The sequence below is a fragment of the Barbus barbus genome (assembly GCF_936440315.1).
Source record: "Barbus barbus genome assembly, chromosome: 26".
In the NCBI taxonomy this organism is placed as follows: Eukaryota; Metazoa; Chordata; class Actinopteri; order Cypriniformes; family Cyprinidae; genus Barbus; species Barbus barbus.
In genome coordinates, this window is record NC_136754.1 from 5607100 (window position 1) to 5633258 (window position 26159).

Here is a 26159-nt window from a genome sequence, read left to right on the forward strand (position 1 = left end):
TAAAATAAGGTTAGGAATAAGCTTATAATAAGGTTAAAAATCACTATATAATCTATGCAGAAACAGAACTGGGAGTGATTGGTGTGGGTATGTTAGTGTAGGACAAAATTAATTTTCAATTAGAGGGACAAGGGAAATGGATTGTGGTCACAATCCAGGGAAACCTAGACATCGAGAATAGGTTTCTCAAGTGGTTCCCTGCATTATTACAGCAAAATGTCTTGTGATTACATTACTGAGCCGCTGCAATGGAGTAGCTCTAATGCTAAAAAATTAAAGATTATCTACTATTATGTACCAAAAATGAACAGTGAAAGTAACAAAAATTTGTAAAATACATTTTAATAGGTATAATTAAGTGTGAAAATAACAGAAGGAAATATCTATTTGCTTAATGAACTAACATTATACATATTGTTTTGGTTTCTGTATCCAATATTTTTAAATGCATTTTACAAATGCAATGCAAATACAGGTATACAGAAATAACAGTAACAGTACTCGCCTAGTTCTGGAAAAAGTGGCATCCCTAATAAAAACAATGTAAAATACTAAATAAATTGGTTTAAAAAAGTGTTAAATAGATTAGTTCATGGGCCACATAATTAGAACTAACAAAAAGTTAACAAAAGACACAAGACTGTAAATAGAAAATGAGAAAATGACAAGTTGAACTGCTAAAGACTAGAGCAAAACTGGAGAAAGTTTCAAATTGGAGACAACCAGTGTTGACGACAAAGGAAGTAAAATCGGAAGGAAGGGCTGGCAAAAAAAAATAAAAAATGAAACGGCTGAGGAGTAGAACACTTTTTAACGCTGTCTGCATTAAAGCATGAAGGACCTGATAACCAACACTTGTTTTGTTGTTACAACTGCCGTTTTTGAGACTTTGATTTAAACTAAAACCAAGCCTTAAGCAAGTTCAACCACTTGGAAGTAGTCCAGACGGGTGAGTACTTCATTGTTTAGACTATTTACATATTTATCTATCTGACAGTAAGACCTATAAAACCTTCAAACTACAAGCTTTACATTTTAAGATAAGGCTTTTTCAAACCAACATCTAAAGGTTCTTCTGACAAACTTTACCCTTCTAGTTTCAATAGGTAAAAGTATTGCCTCCGTTTTTTTTTTTTTTCTTTTTTTTTTCACTTCACTGTACATTTCGTCCGGGTGTATCAAATATCCCCCTGATAAGTTGTGAGCTTTGATTTTTTTAAATTTGGAACATGTAATGTGTTAACATTGTTGAAACTTTCAGAGAAACGTTTAACTTTAAACTAATTTCATAGCTTACAGTAGCTCTATGGGATTCAACATACTTTAAGCTGAACAACAACAATACACACACCTGTATTTATACTGTTTTATACACAGTATATTCAGATTTAAAAAAAAATGTCTGAACCTGTACAAAAAGATTTGCGATTAGATTGTAATGTCTAAGCCTGAGACTGGGGTTTACATTGTATGCAACCAATTATATGGCTACATACACTACACTGCTTCAATGAAGCCCAACCCTACAAACAGAGAAAGAGCTTTTAGATGAATAATTAAAATTTTAATTCAAAGGAATACATTTTTCCACATTAGGACCTCCATGCAAAACTGTCTCCAATAAAAGTAAAAGATAATCAATATTTCTTCAAAACCCTTTACATTAAAGTAACAGCAAATTCGATTAACACACTTGGCAGCCTGTTTATTAAACATAGCATATAACATAATGAAATAACCCTATATTAGTTTAGATTTACTGCATCGGAATTTTGTAATGCCTTTATTTTTAATAAAGCCAAAATACAGTAACAGTGGAAGATTTTGCTGTGCTATGAGGAAATGCCTCACCTTAACATGAGATTGCCTAACCACAACATTCTTTGTGCCTATGAATGGGAATAATAAAAGTTAACAATTTAAGTTCTTAAAGACCATATATTTGTTTTAAACATTGAGGAGGTTTAAGTGTGAACCATTTTTGTAGGGTGCCGTACTTCGTTTGTGAGATTGATTGATTGATTTATTTATTACAAAACAGGGTTTTGTGGATATGTAACTTAATTTTGTCTTGAATATGATGTGCAAACCCTTCTTTTAAATGTATTATTCAAGGACAAACTAACAGAGAAAGCAGTGTAAGCATTAGTGTCTATGACACAATGTTTTTCTCCCCCACCTTTTTTCCGGTTTTGTGGTTCAGGGCTTCTGTAATTTTCGTTGTCTTCTGAATACAGATATAAATTCAAATTAACTGAAATAAACTGGGCCACTTTTGAGAGCCAGGCTAGAGGAAATCTTATAATGGGCCATGTTTGGATCTTCCAACAGGACAATAATAAAAAAAACACCTTAAAAACAATATAAAAATGGGTCACTGGGCACAAAACCAAGCTTTTGCTATGGCCATTCTAGTTCCCTGACCTGGGCCCTGTAAACTATCATGTGAAAACTATCAATTGACCTATCGGTAAGCCCCCCCAAAAAAACACAAAAGTGTACCACAATGTTAAATTAAATTAATTTACATTAAACCAGTTTAATATGGAGAGGCACTGAAATGTCGACCTTCGTTTACATGTTTTTGACCTACACTGTACATGATGTGAGAACAGTTAGCTTTTTAGGGGTGTGCATGGACTCACTAACTTTAACGTTAGCTAGTTTTAGCCAGATATACCTTGCTGAAGCACAAGATGACAGTAACATTCTGCTTGAGCAGATGAAAATTGTACACGTGGTCAGAATTGTTGGTACCCTTGGTAAATATGATCAAAGAAGGCTGTGGAAATAAATCTGCATTGTTAATCATTTGATCTATTATTTGTTTTTAAATCACAAAAATCTAACCTTTCATTGAAGAATAAGAATTTAAAATGGGGGGAAATTTCATTATGAAATGAATGTTTTTCTCTGATACACATTGGACACAATTAACGGGACCCTTTTATTCAATACTTTTTTAAACCTCCATTTGCCAAAATAGTATAGGAGTTTTCTCCTATAATGCCTGGTGAGGTGTCTGATGAAGTTAGAGAACATCTGACAAGAGATCAGAGACCATTCCTTCATCCAGAATCACTCCAGATCCTTCAGATTCACAACTCCATGTTGGTGCTTCTTCTCTTCAGTTCACCCCACTCCTTTTCTACAGGGCCCAGGTAAGGGAACTAGAATGGCCATAGCAAAAGCTTGGTTTTGTGCCTAGTGACCCATTTTTGTGTTGTTTTTAAGGTGTTTTTTGGATTATTGTCCTGTTGGAAGATCCAAACATGACCCATTATAAGATTTCTAACAGAGTCAGTCACTTGTTGATTTTTTATCTGTTGGTATTTGATAGAATCAATGATGCCATGTGTCTAAACAAGATGTCCAGGACCTCCAGCAGACATATAGGCCCACAACCTCCAAAATACAGCAGTATATTTCATTGTACACATGGGATACTTTTTATCCCTGTGTTCAACAACCCCATCTTGAGTGTTTACTGCTAAAAAGCTAAATTTTTAGTTACATCTGACCATAGAAGCCAGTCCCATTTGAAGTTCCAGTCATGTCTGACAACTGAATAGGCTGGAGATAGTTTTTTGGTGAAAGCATTTACTTTTCTTGATTTTTTTCTTGAAGTCCTCCCAAACAACATATGGTGATGTATCTTTTGTATCAATTATCTTTTGCTGCACATCAGAAATATAATCTTTGGTTTTTCTCATTGTGATGGTGATTAATTTGGAATTTGGCCTTTGTTTTCCCTCCTATTTATATTTCTGTGAAACAGAATTTCATGTTCATAATCACGCTGGTGTGCTCAAAATTGTGAATGGGAATATATTTCAGATTTATTTTACTCATAAGAATTTCTAGGGGTACCAGTAATTGTATTCAACATGTATTTGAGGAAAACAATTTTTTTATTTCATAATGATATTTCCCCCCATTTTAAATTCTTACTCTCCCATGAAAGGATATTTTTTTGTGATTTTTTTAAAATAAAAGATCAAAAGGATTAACAATGCACATTTATTTTCACAACCTTCTTTGTTTATATTTAGCAAGGGTACCAACAATTCTGAGCACGTGTGTAGCTAAAATATGAAGTTACTTCATACAGTTGCTGATTTTTACAAAATTCAGTACACTTTTGTGTTACCAGAATAACATGTTTTTGTCAGCTAATAAAAATAGCAATCGCTTGGCCAATTAATTTATATCTTCACAATGCTTTGATGAATCAAAATTCTTTTGATATTTTTTTTTTTTTAATGTCTAGGGATGATGTGTGCTAAGATTCATGCAAATGGAACAAACGGCCTAGGAGGAGTTTGAAAAAGTAGTTTTTCTGAAAAATTGAAAATAGAAAAGAGTTGATTATAAGTATTCTGTAATGCCTGATTCAAGGATTTGTAGGAAAATAATTCTAATTATATCCCTTATGGTTCCAAAGTTATGATCCAAATCGCATATTCTCCTAATATAGAGCCACCTAGTGTTTAGGGATGCACAATATTATCGGACTGATATCGGAATCGGCCGATAATGGCTTTAAATATAAATATCGGCATCGGCCTGATATGAAAAATTATGCCGATATGTCTTGCTGATAAGAGGAATATGTTAACTCACATGTGCTCAAGGTGTGTTAGTGATTAGATCACGTCAGCAGTGTGGCTCATTCTTGAAGCAAAGTTTTGTCTGAATGACGATTAGATTGACTGTTTTGGATAATCTGTGAAAGCACCTACAGAATGAAGGGTTCGGTGTGTGATAGAGGCAACAGTAATAGCACGTGCAGCGGCAGCAGTGACAGCCTCCCCCGGTTATGAGTTTTAATCTGTAGGCAGCGCTGTTGGCCTACTTCGAATTAAATTAAAAGTAAAACTGAGTGTATAGGAGAAGGGAGTGTCAGGGCTCCGTCACAAAACCATGAATAAATTAGACCGAAGTGACAGAACCCTGACAACATCACGCTTATTCACTTATGCCAGAGAAGAACTGGTACCCAGACTAAGCCTGGTTTATTCAAAGGTTTTTTCTCCATTTCTGTCACTTGATGGAGTTTGGGGTCCTCAATATCACCTTCTAGCTTGCTTAGTTGGGGGTCTGAAAGACACTTAACTTTTAGTAACTTATCGATATCACTGCAGTGACCGACATCATCAGATAAGAACAAAACTTGAACTGAATAAAGCTGGATGACGACAATACCATCTTTTGTAGAGCTGCTTTACAGATGCTTTACATAATCACATATTGCAATATCGACATTGCAATTGAATTGACTCAGCAATGAACTGACTCAAGCTGAATAATGACATTGCTACCTTTTGTAAAACTGCTTATAGCTACTGATTAACTTCACACAGTTATTAATCTGAACTGACTTGAATTAAATAATGAAACTATTGTCTTTTAGGGCTGCTTTACAGCATGATCTGAACAGTCTCCATAGCTGTTTTCGTAACTGATACTACTGTTTGCCATTTATCTCTATGAATCTGCTTTGACAAAATCTGTATTGTATAAAAGCGCTATAGAAATAAAGGGAATTTGACCTTTGGTGCTTGTGCCAATAATAAAACTAGAACAATACAAAACACCAAGACAAACATTTCACAATCGGAGCCCCACCCTGGTTACACGGATGAAAGCAAATAGCCTTTAGGACCTGGCAAATTATTTATTCATCTAAAAGATTATGTTTCCTCGTCACAACCCATGCATCTTCTACAGTAATAAAAGTAAAAGACAGTCATACTTAGCAGCTAATTTAAATTAATAATTAATCTGATGTTATCTTGAATGCCTAAATTTTCTACATACATTTAAAAAAAATCTCTTTTTATGTTTCACAGCAGAAAGAAAGCCATAAAGGTTTAGGACAACATGAGGGTGAGAGCATTTTAAAAATTTTGACAGAATTAAAATTTTGGGGTGAACTATCCTCTTAAGGAATACCTCAGATTTGACAAAAATTGCAAGGTTGTAACACTATAGCGACCAGGAAAATATTGCCTCTTTATTCAAATGTGTCAAGGTACTGTTTTACATAAAGACCGCCTAAGGCTACAAAACAATTCCGAACATTTCTGAACCACAAACAGGTTTGTGCTCAGACAATGACTAAGCCTGAGGGTGAGGTGTATAGTTTGTGCAGCCACTCGTATGAGCATATCCAACACACTGCAAGCTGACAACTAGTATGGTGCTTCAAGTACAGAGAACATAAGATATACTGTGAGTACTACTGAATATTTCAATTGCATATTTTCAATTATTTTGCTAACAGATGTATGACATAGCATATATTAAGAAAAAGCTGTAGGTGTCTTTATAAACAATTCAATTTCTGCCACATCAAAAGATTAAATGCTTAAATATTACTGTACATTAAAAGCCAAATAAAATATGGACAATAGGTTCCTTCATTTCACAATCGGAGCACAAACCTTGTTACACGGATGAAAGAAAATAGCCTTTAGGACCTGGCAAATTATTTATTCATCAAAAGATTATGTTTCCTCGTCACAACCCATGCATCTTCTACAGTAATAAAAGTAAAAGACAGTCATACTTAGCAGCTAATTTAAATTAATAATTAATCTGATGTTATCTTGAATGCCTAAATTTTCTACATACATTTAAAAAAAATCTATTTTTTTATATTTCACAGCAGAAAGAAAGCCATAAAGTTTAGGGCAACATAAGGGTGAGAACATTTTAAAAAGTTTGACAGAATTAAAATTTTGGGGTGAACTATCCTCTTAAGGAATACCTCAGATTTGACAAAAATTGCAAGGATGTAACACTATAGCGACCAGGAAAATATTGCCTCTTTATTCAAATGTGTCAAGGTACTGTTTTACATACAGACCGCCTAAGGCTACAAAAAAATTCTGAACATTTCTGAACCACAAACAGGTTTGTGCTCAGACAATGACTAAGCCTGAGGGTGAGGTGTATAGTTTGTGCAGCCACTCGTATGAGCATATCCAACACACTGCAAGCTGACAACTAGTATGGTGCTTCAAGTACAGAGAACATAAGATATACTGTGAGTACTACTGAATATTTAAATTGCATATTTTCAATTATTTTGCTAACAGATGTTTGACATAGCATATATTAAGAATAAGCTGTAGGTGTCTTTATAAACAATTCAATTTCTGCCACATCAAAAGATTAAATGCTTAAATATTACTGTACATTAAAAGCAACAAAATTAGATGTATATCTCAATACTTGTAATTTGCTGCATCTGAGCTTTGTAATGTCTATCATTTATAGAACCTTGACATATGTTTGCATATCATCTGTTGATGCAATATTAATGCATTATTAAAGAATATGCTCACCTTTTGAAGAATGGCGGGTTCGTCTGCATCTTTAACTATTTTTTCTTGCACCAAAATGTCTCTCAGATGTTCATTTACCTGTATTGGAAAATCAACATAAAATAAGCACATGCAAGCAAACATAAAAACATATATGATTTTGCTCTGCATTGAGTGAGTATAAATGATCGTTTTTTAATTTTTTTTTATTAAAATGTGCAGAAAGGAATCGATAAGAGGAACTGAAATTGTAATTTTATAATAAGTATCTGATTCCTGAATCCTATGTCAGAATTGGAATCGATTTTTGATTCCCAAGACATATGGATGAACACACTAATTAAAATTGTCTTTTTCATTCTGCTGAAATTGTGCCTGCATCACCGTTGCTATTATAAAAAACTACATTTTAAAGTGACTTTAAACCATTCAAGTCAAGAAGACTTGAGTGCTGTTTTCTCTGCTGCACACTAGGGGTGTAACGAGACACTTATCCCACGAGACGAGACGAGACACGAGACTGGGTTCACGAGAACGAGACGAGACAAGATTTTTAGAGTTTAAAAAAAAAACCCTCAATGATGAAATATATAGGGAAAAATATTCTTTTATTCACCTGAAATACAAAATGCAAAAAATGTAGGTGCATTTTGAAATCAACTTATACTTTATGAAATTAAACTACTTTTTGAATGAATTATATGCATGTAAACTAGAGCTGCACGATTCTGGATAAACTGAGAATCACAATTTAAAAAAAATAAATAAATTGGAGATCACGATTCTCTCACAAAATAATTTACTAGTGGTTCTGACAAAATGTTCATTGCTTAAGTCTTTTAAAGATATATATATATTTATTTAAAAAAAAAAAAAAAAAAAAATCAATGGAGTCAGTGTCTCAGTCCATAAAGACTCGTTTCCCTATTGGAATCTACTGAATGAATGATTCAATGTCAAATACATTTTTAAAACGGGTTGTTGCCACCTCCTGGTGGAAGATGATAAATGTTCCAATACAAGTGTTAAGATACTTTCTTTTTGATCACTACTGTAGACAAGTGTTTATACCCAAACTATAAACTTTTATCCCAATAGGCCTACTTATGTTATTTAAATGTCTGTAACACAGAAATAATGATGTGTGGTTGAAAAGACTGTTTTGTGTTGCTCTTTCTGGATCAGCAGCAGCATGAATGCAGATTTGAACGTTTAAGATGCTTACGATGTGAAACAGGTGTTAGTGGAGTTGTTGGTATGAGCAGCGCATGTTTTGTCGCCACCCATATCAGTGAATAACAGCATTCACGTCGGAAGCGTGATGATGGCCGACCCTCTGATTCATTAACATGGGCAGAGACAAAACGTGCTTCTCACGATCCACTGATACTCGCGATGTAAAACAGTCGTAATAGACATAGCTGAATCGTTGTCATTCAGGAATAAGATCGCGTGGGTGTTTGAATCAAGATCGTAAGCGCAATTTTTAACGATTAATGGTGCAGCTCTAATGTAAACATCGTAAAAAATATTTTGCGAGGATATCGTCACGTTCTCGCGAGACCAGTTGGATCTCGCGAGATCTCGTGCCATGAGATCTCGTCACATCCCTACTGCACACACATTCTTGTGTAAGTGTTCTTTAGCCTGTTGATTTTCATTCATAGTATTCAGCTCTAATTAAATGTTTTGCAATATGAGTCAGAATAAATGTGAATGACAGGCCTAAGTATTTTTAGGGGGGAATTTTTCTTATTGGAATTGAAATTAGGAATCGATAAGAATCGGAATTTATAAAAATCCAGAATTAGAATCATTAAAATTCAAACAATGCCCAACCTTACCCATACCCCGCATCTTTTTTTTTTTTTTTTACTGACACCTTTCTATTGACACAGTTTTAAACTCTAATTTCTTTGATCAAACCTCTCAATTACATTTCTTTGCTTTTGCCCTTCTTATAAACAATCACCTAATCTTACGTGGACTTACTTTTCAAAATTAGTTATAAATCAGTCACTCCTGGCAACAGGGATAGCAAGTATGTTTGCTTAGCATAGCGTCAAACATGACAATTTATGAAATTAATATCATATTTGTCTCCAAAATAACTATATAACACCAGTTGTTTTTTAAATAATTTCTGTGGTCCCATGTTGCTTCTTATCACAGAATGAGTTATGAAAATACAAAATGGGTTAAAGAACACAGATAAACAGATATACTGTATCATTGCAATTGTGTGTTTATTGTCTACACCAAAACGTTACTCAGCTGTGATATCAGAAACATTTGTTCATATAAGGGATTTCCAGGAACATCATAACTTTAATACTTCTATGAGCAGTGTTGGGGAAAGTTACTTTTAAAAGTAATGCATTACAATATTGTGTTACCCCCTAAAAAAGTAACTAATTACGTTACTTAGTTACTTTTTATGGAAAGTAATGTGTTTCGTTACTTTTGAGTTACTTTTTAAATCTGGGCAGGGCTTGTTTGTTTGTTTTTATATAAAAAAGTTATTCTTTTACAAATGCAAATACACTTTCATACCAAAAGTGAATTTAATAGGCCTCATGCAGAAGGAAATGTAAAATCATGTCTGTACAGTAGAGGGCGCCGATAAAACAAATTGCATGAAGAATATGATGCAGGAGAAGAAAGTTCAACACTATTCAGCAATAACAAAAATTAAACACAAATGTGTCATTTTTGTTTATTAGTATGGTTGAATTGGATCATTGAAGGTCAGTCGAAAAGACACTGGTTAATAAAATGGGATTAAATGCATAAATTATATTTGATTAATTTAAAATATTTAATTATTGTAGATTTGCGTCATATTCTGAGTTTGCATTTGATGGTTTTTATTCATTTTGAGGAATACTGAATCTGTTTTTGTGCAGGTTAGATGAGTAAATACATGTTCATATTTCATATAGTCTAGAACTACAGTAAGAATCATGTTCACACACAACACCTCTGCACTTACTCCCGATTTCTCTCAAAATGGCAATACCAGAGCTGTCAGTCAATACGGGAAACAAAGTAACTGGAGTTACTTATTTGAAAAAGTAACTCAGATATTTTCTTCTAAATTAAAAAGTAATGCATTACTTTACCAGTTACTTAAAAAAAGTGAAAAAAGTGATCTGATTACGTAACTCGCATTACTTGCAATGAATTACCCCCAACACTGTCTATGAGTTTCGCTCGTGTGTTTAATTATCCATAATGCTCAAATCGCCTCATTTTGGGTAAAAATAGAAAAATAATACTAAAGTACTTTGTTACGCAGATTACTCTATTTTACTACTCTTTCCATCACTACACTTTAGTATAGGGACTAATTCTCACTATTAAATAGTTGCTTATTAGCATGCCTATTATTAACATATTGGCTGTTTATTAGTACTTATAAAGCACATATTCTACATGACCATAATCTACATCCCTAATCCTACCCTTAACAACTACCTTACTAACTATTAATAAGCAGCAAATTAGGAGTTTAATGGTTTGTTAATGGTGAGAATTGGACCTTAAAATAAAGTGTGACCAAATGTTATTTCATTAATGAGATAAATATCATAAATTGCTTTGTGCCATCAGACATTTTTAAATTGTTAGTAATTTTTTTCCCCCTTTATTTCAGTGGTGACGATGAGTCAAAAAACAACACTTCCACATGTAGTGGAGAAGTGGACAAAAGAGCATGTACATTACTGGTTAACTGAAGTAGTGAAAGTGGATAAAAAACATGCAGACACGTTATTTGACCAAGACGTATCAGGGGAAGCACTAGTTTGCTACCAGCCGAGTGATCTGCATTACCTTGGCATTAAGCATGGTCCAGCTGTTATGATTATCAACAGATTAAAGGAGTTAAAACAGCTTCATGGATCAGACTCTGCATCCCCCAAACAATCCCAAGCAAAGCAAGAAGAGGACGGGTTAGATACAATTGAGGACATCCAAGACCTTTCAACAGATCAAACACAAATATCTAAACACATAGCAACAAAATCAAAAAGAAAATCAAGCAAAAAAAGCAAATCTAAGAAAAGCCAGAAATTAAACGTTGATAAAGATTCAGTGGATATGATCACAAGTACTGATTGCCTGAAAAAAGAAGTATTACAACCGGACCCTTCCCAAGAAAAAATGCTTGAAGAAACTTCCAGTCATTCAACCTCCAAAGAAAGTAAACTAAGAGAGGCAGCTGACCTTAAAACAGTGGTCAATGAAGACAAAACTGATAAAGAAAACAGCAAAAGAAAGCCTGGGCAACACTCATGTAGTCTCTATCCATTTGATCACAATGCTGCCTCTCATCGATACATTCAAAACTATACTTTACCACCAGAGAAAGGACCAGACAATCTGATTGATCCAGTTCATGAGTATAAGTTCATGGGCAGAACAGATGATATTCATACAATAAAGAAGAAGTTCAATAAAGAGGTGTTTCGCTTTGCTGCTGGATGTATGAACAGCCGCACAAATGGAACCATCCACTTTGGGGTAGCAGACTCCAAGGATTCTAAATATGCTCATGCTGAGATTATCGGGGTCAGTGTTGACGACAAGGATACCATCATTGATCATTTTAATCAGGGCATTAAATTCTACTTTGACGAACACACAGATGAAGCAAAGCAATGCATCAGACACCCACGCTTTGTTGAAGTGCTCTGCGCTGACAGCACACTGTCTGGCAAATACGTCATAGAGGTGGATGTTGTTCCTTCCTACAGCATAGTTCATGGTAAACTGTTTAAAATCCAGACTTTGGATGAGGACAATCAATGGAAAAAGAGCAAAGGAAAATCACTTTTCATCAGAGATGGAGCTGCAACCAGAGATATCTATAAAATTGGTAATCCAAAAGAATTGCATGACGAGCTGACTCGAATGAATGTCCAAGTGAATGTTCTGGACAACAGGAGGAAGGAAGTAGAAAAGAAAACTGAAAACAAGGGCATATCAAACCAGGGGGGAAAGCTGAAGAATCTGCTGACATGTGGAGGAAGCAGATTGGGTCATTATGATTACTACATCATTGTAACAAACAAAAGTCACCCTGAACAACTCCAGCATCTTCAGTTCATGACAAAATTGAAATTGTTCAGTGTGTTGGACTTTGATCCAGACTCTGTAAAAAATGGGTCCTGCCACAATTACACATATGATAGAATTGCAAATCTTCACAGACCAAGCCAGCTCCATGGAGACCCAACAGCAATTGTGAAAAATCTAACTTTGTACAAACAAACAAGCTGGGTGTTTTGTAATGGCAGAGAGGACCTTGACAATCCAGAAGACAAACCACTCAAACCAAGCGAATGGTTAATAGACAATGCACAACAAATACAAGACATGATCTCATTCATCTGCAACCCATACATCCTTCCTAGAGGACATTTTTTAGTCATATTCCTCCTCCTCTCCACTGTTGAAGCCATGAATGATCCCATTTTTGACACATTTGTGTCATTTTATAAAAACCTTGGCGGTACAGAGAACATCTTAAGTATATGCACTTCCAGTGCTTCCTTTCAAAAATGGAGGGATTTCATTCAAGCCAGATGTGAACATGACATCAGTCAGCGGAGCATTTATGACCTGGAGCTCAGTGAAATCAATGGGACAATACTGAAACTGGCACAGAACAAGCCACATGCTGAGAGGCTTCTTCCATCTGCTGAGGGAAGTTCAGTGGTTCTCCAACAGAAGGATGAGGACCTTATGCCTTCTCTCGAGGTCCTTTGTGAAAATGAGTGTGAGAATGTCTTTGATGAGAATAGTCAAGAATTCCAAGAATTTCAAATTAAAACAGAAGCTGAATTCTATAGAGGCGACAAAGTGAAATGGTGGAATTTCTATTTCTCTGAAAAAAATTCAGCAAAACAATTCATAAAACGGGACAAATATGATCAACTCAAACGTATAATTGAATCTAAAACCAAATATCCAACAAGCACATGTGTCATGGTGAATCTTTTTCATCATCCTGGTTGCGGGGGCACCACATTAGCCATGCATGTAATGTGGAATCTGAGAAAGGATTTCCGTTGTGCAGTTCTGAAGGACAACACAGCTTCCAAACATGACGTAGCACAACAAGTTGCATATTTGGTAAGGTGTGGAAAGAAAGAAACTTCACAGACAACACCAGTACTTTTATTAGTAGATGACTCTGAAGAGACCGAAAACACAGAGGAACTTCAACACTGTACACGGAAAATTCTTGAGGAAATATCTCCAAATGCACTTGTTGTTGTTTTAAATTGTTTACGTTCAAAAACCCCAAAAGTGAGATTCTCAAACAGTGTCATTGAGAGTCAGTACATTACAGCAACTTTGTCTAAAGAAGAAATGGATGCGTTCGAGAGTAAACTAAAGGAACTGCAAGAAACACATGAAAAACCAGAGAATTTCTACAGTTTCATGATCATGAAGTCAAACTTCAGTCAAGAGTATGTTGCAAACGTTGCTCGTAATATTCTCAAAGATCTTGACATTGAAAAAAAACAAGCACAACTTCTCTCAATCCTGGCATTATTGAATTCCTATGTGGCTGATTCAGCAATTTCCGTGTCACTTTGTGAAGACTTTCTGGGCATTAAAAGGAATTTATGGGGGAAGCAAACAGTTTTGGATGAAATGGAACCTCAGTCATGCTTGCTAATTGAGTTTGAAGCTGAAGAATGTGGAGTGTACAAAGCAATCCGTTTTGTTCATCAACGTATTGCAACAGAGTGTGTCAAGGAGTTGGAAGATACACACAAAGTCACAAGATATGACATAGTCCAAAATTTGCTGTATACTGACTTATTTTTCAAAAGTGGAATAGGAAAAGATAACCTCCTACAGTCAGTGAAAAACATGCTAATCACTCGACAACGTAAGGCAGAAGGTGACGAGAAAGACACACTGTTTTCACTTTTAATAGAGGACATCAATGCACAGAATGACGGACTGAAAAAAATCCAGAACATCTTTACAGAAGCATCAAGACGATTTGATAAGGACTTTGTAATTCCTCAAGCCTTAGCAAGACATTTCTATCTGAATGAAAAAAACTTTGCTCTGGCAAAGGATTGGGCTAACACAGCCAAAACCATTAAAGAGAATTCATACACCCTCGATACAGTTGGGCAGGTTTCTAGAAGTGAGCTAAAACATAAAATTGATTGCAACAAGCAAGAGAACAAGAAACCCACACCTGATGACCTGAAAGAGTTTCTGGGTTTAGCTGATGCAGCAATAAAAGCTTTCCAGAGGGCTCAAATCTTGGCAAAGACAGATGATAGTCCTGATCTGGAAGAAACACTTCATAGGAAACCCAACACCTACAACATATCTGGATACATGAGTGAGATTGACATTGCTATGACAGTCTTTGACATTGTGAGGGGACTGCCACTGTTTAAGGAGGGGGATTCCATGAAAGATCGTTATATTCAGCAGTTTTTCAAAGATAAAATATCTATAAAAAACATTCCCATATTCCAGAATGATACCAACAAAAAAATGGTTGATATTCTTATGGAGTATGAACCATTCCTTGTTTCTTTGAAGACACAAGTAGACAAAGCCTTTAACTTCCTTGAAGTTTTCTTCACTTACACAAGAGAAAAGGGCATTGTTGACAAAGAAAAGCAGTTTAAGAACAGGGAAAAACTCTCAGATCACTTCAAAAAATACATCTCCCTGTTTTGTTCTTCATCTGAGGAAAGATTAAATGAGAAAAAACTTAAACCAAAACTCAGCATGAACATGGAAATTGAGGAATGTCGAATGTTCCTAGAGGAAAACAGAGCAAACAATTTCCCAAGAATTCTTCAGTTTCTGGAGTTCAGAAAACACATGATAGAGCAAATTGTTGAAAAACATTCCTTCATATTCAAGAACTGTGTCACCAAATCTCTCAAGGACAAAACAAACCATCTGCTTGCCCACATAATTCTAAAGCTGAATAAACCTAATTCACCATTTGCAAAAACCCCAAAAGAACTCACTGATCTTTTGAAAGAACTTTTGCAAGAAGCTGGAACACAGCATCCACATCCAGAGCCATACTACCTTGCACTATTGTTGCTGTGGCCTGGAAAAAATGGCATTGACCCCCGAATAGCTACATATGTGGACATGCTAAAAAAATCCTCCAGAAAGCAACTCTTACACATTTTTAGAGTCAGAAACCCAATTGCTCACTTCTATCTGGGGAAGTCTAATGGATTAGAAAGACTGGTTTCTAAAGCCAACCTTGACAGCGACTTCAGTACAGTAAGAGACCGTAACGTTCTGTGGCAAAACGCAGATATTTTTAAGGAACAGGCGATTAAAGACAAGCTCCTCAGAGTTAATGGCATGATGGAGCTTGGTGAGCTTTATGCTGAGTATGAAAAGCTGAGGATCCCTGTGCGCCGCACATACCTTGGAGGACTAAGAAGTGGACACAGTACAGAGAGGGTGACTTTCTACATTGGCTTTGCTATTGATGGCCCACTCGCCTATGACATTCAGTATGCTGACATGAGGGTCGATACATGATCAGCTGTCCATGATTTACTGACAGAGAAGATAATCATCCTAACCTGAGTGTGAAACAGAAGAATTGCACATAATATGAATATGTGAGGATGACACTTTTGCAAAATCTTTTATAATCCAATTTATTTGTAGTGAACCTAAACCTACAAGCCGGCTCTCAAATGATATCAGCTATATTATGTTATATCAGTTATATTTGTTTTTTACATATTTATGAGATACAATGATATATGTACATAGATTTAACTTTTATCAACCTGTTGTTTGCATTTGGCATATTTTATGCATAAGAAAATCAAAGTCTTATAGAAATATTATTTGTCAGTTTGTCTATGAATCACTTATGTTTTCATGATAAGTTGCAGTATAGTTGCTGATATTTGATATTGAAGTACCAAGAAATGGAAATGGGATAAAAACATAAAATAAATTAAAACAATACAACAGTGACATTCTAGCAAGATTAAAAGCTAACTATATGGTTATTAGTTTACATACATAACTGATCTTTTTTAAAATCTTTTGTTCAGCCAGCATCAGCCCATTGGGCACACTTTCTAGACAATAAACTTTGATTTTCTCTGATCAAACTTTACATGAAACTTAGCATTGCTATGTACAAATCCTAGTTAAAATTAAGAAAAAAATTTTTGCCCTTTTTTTGAAATGCCCTTTTTTTGGTTCAATAAATCAATGCTTTTGGTCACCCTTTACGTTTGTCTGTCTGTTTTACAAATTTAGCCAGTGAGAGGTATTAAAAAGAGTTTGTGACTAAATCTTGTTGGATCCGCTCAAACTGTCGGTGAAATCTCATAACTCCAACCCCTCTATCTGGGCTGAATGAACTGAAGTTCCACAGCAGCTGAACGAAGTCTCACAAGTGTAAATAAAGATCTTGTTGTTTGAATAAGCACAGTGTTTTCTTTACGCAAAAAACCCTATGTCTATAAAGGCTCATATTTTATGTATTTGAGGTCTGAGACGTGTGGGACCGGAGAGAGAGGGCAAACATTTGCCATCTAATCATCACCACTGCACTTAAATAGCCTGCCCATACAGTAGCATTTCAACTCTTTTATAAAATGAGATTTTGGCCAAATGTATTTTACAACAGGAAAAACTGAGTGCCCATATAGCTACAAACTTTGTAACCTGTTGATGGAAACATAATGCGATGCCGCCATTTTAATGATGGATAAATTGCACATTTGCACACATTCGCTGGTCAAAAACCCTGTAACTGCATTTGAATTTGACACAAATCGACTGAGTGATCCTCACCAAGGTAAAATATTTTTCTAAAAAATTCTTCTTTTATTTATTATTGCTGATACACTTAATTTATTAACATTTAACCCTCTAGTGCTCTTCGGTCACTTTTGCCCGAAAAATGTTCTGTTTTGAATTTTTAAAAATCACAGCTTCATCGGAATGGTACGAAACTTGGTGACTTTTATGGCATTTGGAATGTGAACACACAAAACAATTGAGGGCTTGATTCGAGCAGGCTAAGTGGTCGTAAAATAAATTTTTTATTTTTGCACATTTTTGTGTGTGTAATCTACAAATCTGCCACAAAGTACACAGCAATGATGGGGGTGAAACTCTAAAACATTAAGAGTGCAAAACCAACACATCCACTCACACACACACATGCGTATACACACACACTTATACACACACACACACACACACCTATGAACTGGTGTGACTGTAACACAGCAAATATATAAACTAAAAGCAATAATTCAACTACAATGCAGTACAAAAGTAGACAGCAAGGAAGGCGTTACACTCTGAAACATCAAGAGTGCAGAACAGGCACATGCACTCACACACACACACATGCATACACTCACAGACACATACATACACACACACACACACACACACACACACTCATACACAAATATACACATTCAAATGAATTGGTATGGTTATAACCATATAGCCATAAAAACTCAGAAAACTGAAATAAGAGGTTGAAATCAGATCAGACCCAGAAGGATTAAGCGCTGATAAAACATTCCTGCTCATTTTTCTCGTAGCCCTGGTCCTCCACATCTTCAAGTTTTTGCCAGGTATGCGGATACATGTTGGATATGCTACATTGGCTATAGTTTCTTATAATCTCCTATTTTGACTGGAATTGTGTTGAACATAATTATTTAAATTATATTTCAAAATAGTTTGGCAAAAATACTTGACTCATTGCTTAATTGCCTTCCCCTTTTCTCAATGACATAGGCTACATAAACATTTTAACCAAATAAAACAAATTAGCTTATAAAACAGAATAGCTAAAAAAAATATTCAAACTATATTATTATTATGGTTATTAATAGTGAATAAATCTAAAGCTTTTGAGACTATTATTTTGTGTTATTTAATTTGTCATCAAGTGTCATCATGTGGCCAAAAATAAAAAGGGGGGGGGGGGGGGGGGTTGCCCTTTTTCAGTTACAGCACATGCCCCTCAAAACATGCCCCGCTGACACCCTGCTGTCTATAAATATGGTAACACTTCACAAAAAAAGATTCAATTAGTTCATGCATTAGGTGTCATGAACTGACAATAAACAACATTTCTACAGTATTTATTCACATTACATGGCAAACAGATCAACCACTTTGTAAAGAGAAGCTCTGACCAAGAACAACTGAAAACAAGGGCTATATAGATAAATACTAGGGACTAAACAAGGTTAATTAACTACACACAGGTGTGACAAATGAGGGCAAATCAAAAACCATGGTAATGGTTGATGAATTGTTGAATAAAGTAGTTTTTTTTTTTTTTTTGCTTACAAAAAGTATTCTCGTAGCTTCATAACGTTACGATTGAACCACTGATGGCAGATGGACTATTCTGACAATGTCTTTCATACTTTTCAAAAGCCTCCCGGTTTTCATCCAAAATATCTTAAATTGTGTTCCGAAGACGAACGAACGACATGGGGTTAAGTGATTAATGACAACATTTTCATTTTGGGGTGTAGTAACCCTTTAAGGCTAAATGTAGATCATAACTCACCGATTTAGGAGAAAATCTTAAAAATAATGGGCATGTCAATCCTAAATTTAGGACTCCTAAATTTTTGGTCTAAGAGTATTTCACAAAGCGTTTTAGTGCTTAAACTAGCTCCTAAATCTGTGAAATGTTAAGAGTAGTGAAGAGGACTTCTAAGTCACTAAGACCAAGCCACAAACTATCCTAAAATGGCTGTTGCCGGCAATCTGCCTTGCAACGTAAACATTTTAGAAACATTTGATGATAATGATCCTTTAAAAAGGTATCGCCTTTGGTTTTGGAGGTTATCCCTACTCCAAATTTTCCTTTGATTATATCCTTGTTTTCATTGGGCAAGAAGTAACAGCTCTTCTTGAGTCCAGTTTGTTTTTCCTTTACGTTTGCATGCCTTACTATTATCAGCCATGATAATTCTACTCTGTTAATTAAAAGGCTGTTTATATGCATATTCACTAATTGTTTACGAGAAGCAAACATGTAAGAGGCTGACAATTAGCTGAACATATACTTGTTTAATTAGTGACACTTAGCCTGCATTTTAAAATCTTTATGAATGAATAAATGAATGAATGATGCATTTATATAGCACTTTGTGTATTTTTAAATCTTTATTTGAATATGGCAACATAATATTGCGCTCTACAATTTCAATGAAAAAATCTCTGACAGAGACTATTAGCCAATCACTGTGTGCATAGTTAGTAAGCATGCTGACATCATCCATATCAATGAGGTTAACCCCACCCTTACTCTTAGCTTAAGACTCTATTCATTAGTAAAAGTTTATCTCAGCAGCTTTGTAAATAGGTTTTAGAGAAAACTCTTAGCTAAAAACTCTTAGTGGTAAGATAAAATGTTTTGTGAATACGGGCCCAGATGTTTTGCAATACGACTGCATTCTGAACAGTCAAAACGGAATTCATGCAACTTTTATATCACTCAAGATCTGTCAGTGTTATGGACCTGTGTCTCCTTGTTTTACCTCTGTTTTAGTACCTGTTTTTCTTGTATGGTCTTTCTCCTCTTCTAATATGATTCCTGTGTTTGTTAATTATCCCTTGCATTTAAGTTCTTGTTTGTTTGGTCTTCCTTTGTCGGGTCTACTCGTTACTTTGTCACCAAGTTATGTTCGGGGGTTTGGAATCTGTTCTATGTTGGATTTTCCCCTGCGTGTTGTCATTAAAGACTATTTGAGTTATTTCCTGCCTCCTGCGTTCTCCCTGCTTCCACGAGTGTGACAAGATCGGCATTCGTCATAATTCCACGCTATTAGGATTCACAGATCTTACAAACGGTATTTCTTTGATCACTTTGTGAATATGTCAGAAAGATGTGGAAGTAGTCAGTGAAGAGAAAAGAAGGTCTGATTTACGGTGTATTACAGTGAGAGCTCAGTATTACCATTAATGTTTTAAATTTAATTATCATTAGCATAATTTAAACATTATTGGCAACAACTGTGATTACTTTGTATTTTAAAATAATTCTTAACATCTCTTTTTGTCATTTTTAAAATATTATTAGTAAATATTGACTTTAATTTAATTTGCTACATTGGTATATTAAACTGGCATTATACTGGCTGTTAGCACTCCAAATAACATCAGAATTGCAGGTTGGAAAACCCATAGGTCAATCAAAAGTTTCTATCATGAATGTTATGGGATTCTCACCTTACTGATCCAAGTGGTTATTGCCTCTTCAGCATCATAAGGGAAGTCCTCCTCAGGAAGAAACGGAGTAAATTTCTGTATGCAGGTCAGCACTCTCTCCACACTGACCATTTCAACTGTGTATGCCATCATTAAAGTGTCAATCATCGCCAGGTGAGAACTCTAAAATGACAAGAGAAAAAAAAAGAATGCACAAAACGTAAGCATATCTTTCTTTTATCAGTTCTTTTACAATGAACGCAAATAGCTGTTTTCCAAACATTTGGTGCAATGCTATGTATAGGTAAATCCATCCAGATCTTTTGTGCATTGTTCATCAAAATAAATCTTACTGGTTTAACATGCACTAAGTACCAAGTAAGTCATTTAACAATGAGTATGAGGATCTGGTGCCATTTCTTCAACCAGTGTTAACCCAAACATGGGCTGTGTTAGAAATGACACACTATCATACTGTTCTTACTATTTCTGCAGTATCCAGTATGGATAGTATGCAAATTTTCTGTATGCATGGAATAACCGGATTACCTGTTACATTTGCTGAAATTTGATGTGTATCTGATGATATGAATTTGATGTTTGTATTTGATGTATCTGAAGACACTGCATGGGATACTGTTTCCAAGAATGCAACGCACTCCATGTGACGTTTCATCTTCAGACGCTTGAGTGAACTGGAGGCGGGGAATAGTAATTATAAATGTAAGACTTGTATATGTATGTAAACTACAAACTATCGCTGTGCATCTAAAAACAATATCGTTAGTAGGACATAAATTGTACTTTAATCTCTACGGCATGTTTCCGGTCAAGTCAAATGACGTCACCTTTATCTTTATAGCCCGGTACACACCAAGCTACGGCTTGGTCCGCGTCGGCTTTTTTTTGGCTGATTTGAAATGTTGAATCGTCGTCGGAGCTCGTCGGTCAGTCGGGCCATCTGATTATTCTGATTGGGTTTTCAGCTGGAGAACCAGTGTACGAGAAAGGTCGCAGAACGGACGTGCTACTTGGCTGTCAGTTGTCGAGCGCCAGCATGGTGTGTCAGGGCACCTTTGGACCCAGACACTGCCGACGTGAGCCAACCCCGCAGTCTGTTTTCGTGTCCACTAGTTCGTTGGCTTGGTGTGCTTATAGAGCTTTATACAGTAGGCCCTACTGATTGTTTCAAACATATTAAATAATAATAATAAATAATTTAAATAAAAATGTAAGTAAATATTTTAAAAGTGGAAATAAAACACCTCATTAATAATACATATTAGGTTATTAGGTGTTATTAGGTATGCTTAGCTGTAGGTAGGTTTTTGTCCCAATAAATTGGCATTCATCTAATAAAATTTATATATAATTTACACTCAATATGATATTGCATACTGTTTTATAATGTACTACAGTACTGAAGTATAAATATCTGCCACCTAACTACTATTTACACACCTGTTGCTAAAGAAAATTCTGTTATTATCTAGTATAACTAGAATATATCACTTTTTCCTATTAGTGTAACTGCCAAAAATATTATTGTTCAGATAAAGACAGCTCAGTGTTGATTCAGTTCTGTCCAATATGTAAAGTTCATCAATTATGAAATGAGTTCAGTTGGGCAATATAGCATTGTTTACTAGTATGAAGCCTTATTAACAATTAACAATCCTTTGTAAAAAGAATAGTTAGCACATTTGTAAGGTAACAACCTTGACAGCTGTGCTGAATTAATATTCAGTGTTTGTCTTGTGACAACACTTAAGCATGCTACTCTGAAACATTTGTTGCTTATTGTATACTGTTTCACACATTATTCTTTAAAAATAGTAGGCAGTATGCACTGTGTACTGAGCAGTATGCAGTAAGCAAGTATGCCATTTCGAACACAGCCATGTTCTTTTTCTGTCTGCTTAGTCAGTCTCTCACCTCTAGAGGGTGTTATTGAAACTGAAGTGACAGTATGTATTAAGTAGTTAAAAAATAATCCAAAAAAAGTAGTTTAGTGTTTCATGACCCTTTAAAGAGCCCTAAAATTGAAGGAGGGAAACGGTCACTTTGGAGCACATTCAGTCATTAGCATTTAAATTTAGATAATCCAGTCCCAAACTAAATCTTAAAATTCCAGATTAATGAGTTTCTCTTGATCACTTTCATTTAAAAATAATGAGCAAATAGCAAATAACACACTTACAACCCCCCTGAAATCAACTTTAAACGCAAGTAAACCTTAAAGAGATTATTTAATCATTCACTGTGTGTTTGCTTGTAATTTTACAATACCCTCCTTTTAATCCTCCTAATCCATTAAAAATCAACATACACCTTTTCTATTTGAGTCACTTTTGACCCAGTGCCATTTTAAGATTATAAAACAATCATAACTTAATTTTCAACAAAACCATATGTGACCCTGGGCCACAAAAGCAGTCTTAAGTTGCTGGAGTATATTTGTAGCAATAGCCAACAATACATTGTATGGGTCACAATTTTCAATATTGATTTTTCTTTTATGCCAAAAATCATTAGGATATTAAGTAAAGATCATGTTCCATGAAGATATTTTGTAAACTTCCTACTGTAAATATATCAAAACTTAAATTTTGATTAGTAATATGCCTTGCTAAGAACTTCATTTGGACAACTTTAAAGGCGATGTTCTCAGTATTTAGATTTTCTTGCACCCTCAGATTCCAGATTTTCAAATAGTTGTATCTCAGCCTAATCCTATCCTATCCTAACAAAACCATACATCAATTGAAAGCTTATTTATTCAGCTTTCAGATGATGTATAAATCTCAATTTTTTTCAAATTTACCCTTATGACTGGTTTGTGGTCCAGGGTCACATATTGTATATGAAAACATTGTGCAAAGCCTCAGTTGATACCTGGGACAAGATTGCTAAAGGTGCTAACTAAATTAAGTATATTTTGATAGTTTTGACACAGTTGTTTTCCCATACTAAAACTTTTTTTTTTTAAGAAAGTTTATGCAGGAATAATTTGTGTCTGGCAATCTCTTCTCTAAAATCTCTTCTTTAAAGAAAGTGTAACTTTCTGATTAAAATTATAAAAGTGACATCTTACTTAACCTTATAATCCTTAAACCACTAAACTTCACAAATAAGAGTTTAATCCATGGAGATCAGCAAGCCTCATCTCTAAATATCAAGTAAAAGATTTAGCTAAAACTAAAATCCAAACTGTATAAATCAACTTCAGAAAAATGTGCTCATATTTTGCCCATGTGACACAGACTGTTTGCATGATAAAAATTAATTCAATATACAAATTTAAAGCTCTTCTTATGAATACAAACAGATGACTGTCACGACCGGCTCAAAGCCGTAATAAATGGAAGGAGGACATGCGTTTGGTAAGGTTGCAACAGAAATATTTATTAACATAAGAAAAGAAAGCAACGAAAAATAAGTACAATTTCTATCTGACACAAGATGGTATAGAGCCAGACAGAACAAGTCGCACAACTAATAACCAAATCCAAATAAACAACACAAAACAATCAGGAGCAAACAAGCAACAACCACACCAACAAGGCCAAGGCTTTTATAGAGGGAAGAACAGGTGGACATCATTCTCTTGGTGAGTCTCCTAGCCACACCCACTGGCCGGCAATAGCAGGAAGAGTAGGAGACTCGTCACATGACAAGCGTTTTCATTTTTACTCAGTCTGATTGATCCTGGATTTAAATCCAAGAAGCTTACCAAGCATTAACGCAAGGCTCAAGTGTCCAAAAATCTAGATTCCACCCAAACAACTGAGTGCTGCCACACACTTAAGTAGTCACACACACGCATGAAGGTCATGCAGACATTGAGTAAGTGTTGACATTCCGATTCTAAATGATTCAGGTGTTGTTCTCACAGCTCCACAACAAAATTATCACAAATGTTTTAAGTGACATGCTCTTAATAATATACTAAAACAAATATGTTTATCTGTTGATACTCATACCTGTACAGGATAGAATCAAGATTAATTAATCAGATTTCAACAATTCTTTATTTATTTGCTTAATTTTATAATTTATTCATTACAACCAAGCATTGCAAATTTCTCAGTTCCCAACAAGTTGAGGGAATCACTTTAAGTGCTGTGGATTTTCTGTGTGGACAAAAAAAAAAAAAGAGAGAAAGAGAGATTGAGATTCTTTATACAGACAAAAAGCTTTAAAGGCTTGGAACAATGGATGGACTTCTGTTTTAGTGATTACATGTATACATTTAGATTTGTTAATCAACCACCCAGAGCCCTTATTTCAGCTCAAACAGTGATGTTAAGAGATAAGTTCCTGCATGTCCAACGCTATCTCACGGCAATTCGTACGTATTTTACGAGGTGGCTAATTCGTACAAATTCATACGACCTCACTCATACGATTTAGTACGATTTGTCTAAACCCCAGTGATGGGTAGGTTTAGGGGCGGGGTTAGGTGTAGGTCATTCGTACAAATTCATACGAATTGGCAACTCGTAAAATACGTACAATTAAGCAAAAATCGTATGAATTTGTACGAGTGAGGTCGTACGAATTCGTACGAATTAGCCACCTCGTAAAATATGTACGAATTGCTGTGAGATCGGGCTGGCATGTCAGACTGAATCTCTGATCAGTTTTTCTCTACATTGCAGGCTGTTTATGAAACCACAGAGGACAAATCAATGAAACTTTCTATGACTAAGCACCTAACAATGCTTCATATGATTCAAACACTCAATTCATACATCTCTTATGAGAGATTTTCTCATGTCTATTTCACATGTCTATATACTTTCAGCTGTTTTTAAGCAATCAGGTTTACTCTTGAAAGTAATTATTTAAAAAAATGTAGCATATGCTCTAGTTTTACTAATGTTGCTGAATGTATTTCCACTGACTAATAAACAGCTAAAAGATCCAGAAAGGTGCTCATGATCTGAGTTCTAAAAAACTGGCCTGGATACAGTGTGCATCAAAAGGAAGTCCTTTCATGTCATCAAAATCTGAGAGCAGAAAGTCTGGAATTTAACATCCCGTGGTAACTAGGAATTACAGAAGCTTCAGTCTGGATCCAACCCTTAAATGATCAGAGATGACCGAACACCTGAGAAAAGATAATGCCAACCTAGGGTTGTAACGATATACAGGTATGACGGTCTATCGCGGTTTGAACGTACACGGTTATCATACCGTAAACATTTGCATATCTACGGTTTTAAAAAAAAAGTTATGAAAAAAAAATATATATAATAATCTCACCCGCGCATATGCAATTTATTTCGGCTGCTTCACTCTGCTGAAATAACAAAGACAGAGATTGTATCTAATCTCCATCCCCTGCCAAAAAAAAGTTTAAATTTGCAGTATGGGAATACTTTGGATATAAAAAAAAAAAAAACACGAACATGGGGTTCTCCTTGAGGACGAATCCAATTTGCAAAAAATGTGGACGCAAAGTGGCTGCAAAAGCAGGCAATACATCCAACATATTCGCAGACATCATCCCTCAGTGCAGATAAAGGTATGTCGCATTTATAACACGTTATAAGGCCGTATATTTTCCATGATGCAGAGGGA

At 35.2% G+C, this 26159-nt stretch overlaps 2 protein-coding genes across 3 annotated transcripts in view; one reads left to right on the plus strand and one right to left on the minus strand.

Moving 5' to 3' along the window:
• Positions 1-26159, minus strand: part of LOC306845606 (calmodulin-regulated spectrin-associated protein 2-like) — a 55786-nt gene that overhangs the window by 16717 nt on the left and 12910 nt on the right. Inside the window, exons 3-4 of the mRNA XM_079378505.1 lie at positions 20595-20756; positions 7353-7430 (exon numbers count right to left, since the gene is read on the minus strand). Of these exons, the coding sequence (XP_079234631.1) occupies positions 7353-7430; positions 20595-20756 (240 nt within the window). The remainder of the gene's footprint in view (positions 1-7352; positions 7431-20594; positions 20757-26159) is intronic.
• LOC306845605 (sterile alpha motif domain-containing protein 9-like) lies at positions 752-16795 on the plus strand. Of its 2 annotated transcripts, none has more exons than XM_079378503.1 (2): positions 752-949; positions 10987-16795. In XM_079378503.1, the coding sequence occupies exon 2, from the start codon at positions 10995-10997 to the stop codon at positions 15888-15890; it is 4896 nt and encodes a 1631-aa protein (XP_079234629.1). In that variant the 5' UTR covers positions 752-949; positions 10987-10994; the 3' UTR covers positions 15891-16795. The 2 variants fall into 2 exon arrangements, with proteins under 2 accessions (XP_079234629.1, XP_079234630.1); XM_079378504.1 differs by lacking the exon at positions 752-949 and adding an exon at positions 6974-7051.

What these genes read in the sequence shown, in the direction of transcription:
- LOC306845605 (XM_079378503.1), top strand. Translation starts at nt 10,995, where the DNA reads ATGAGTCAAAAAACAACACTTCCACATGTAGTGGAGAAGTGGACAAAA.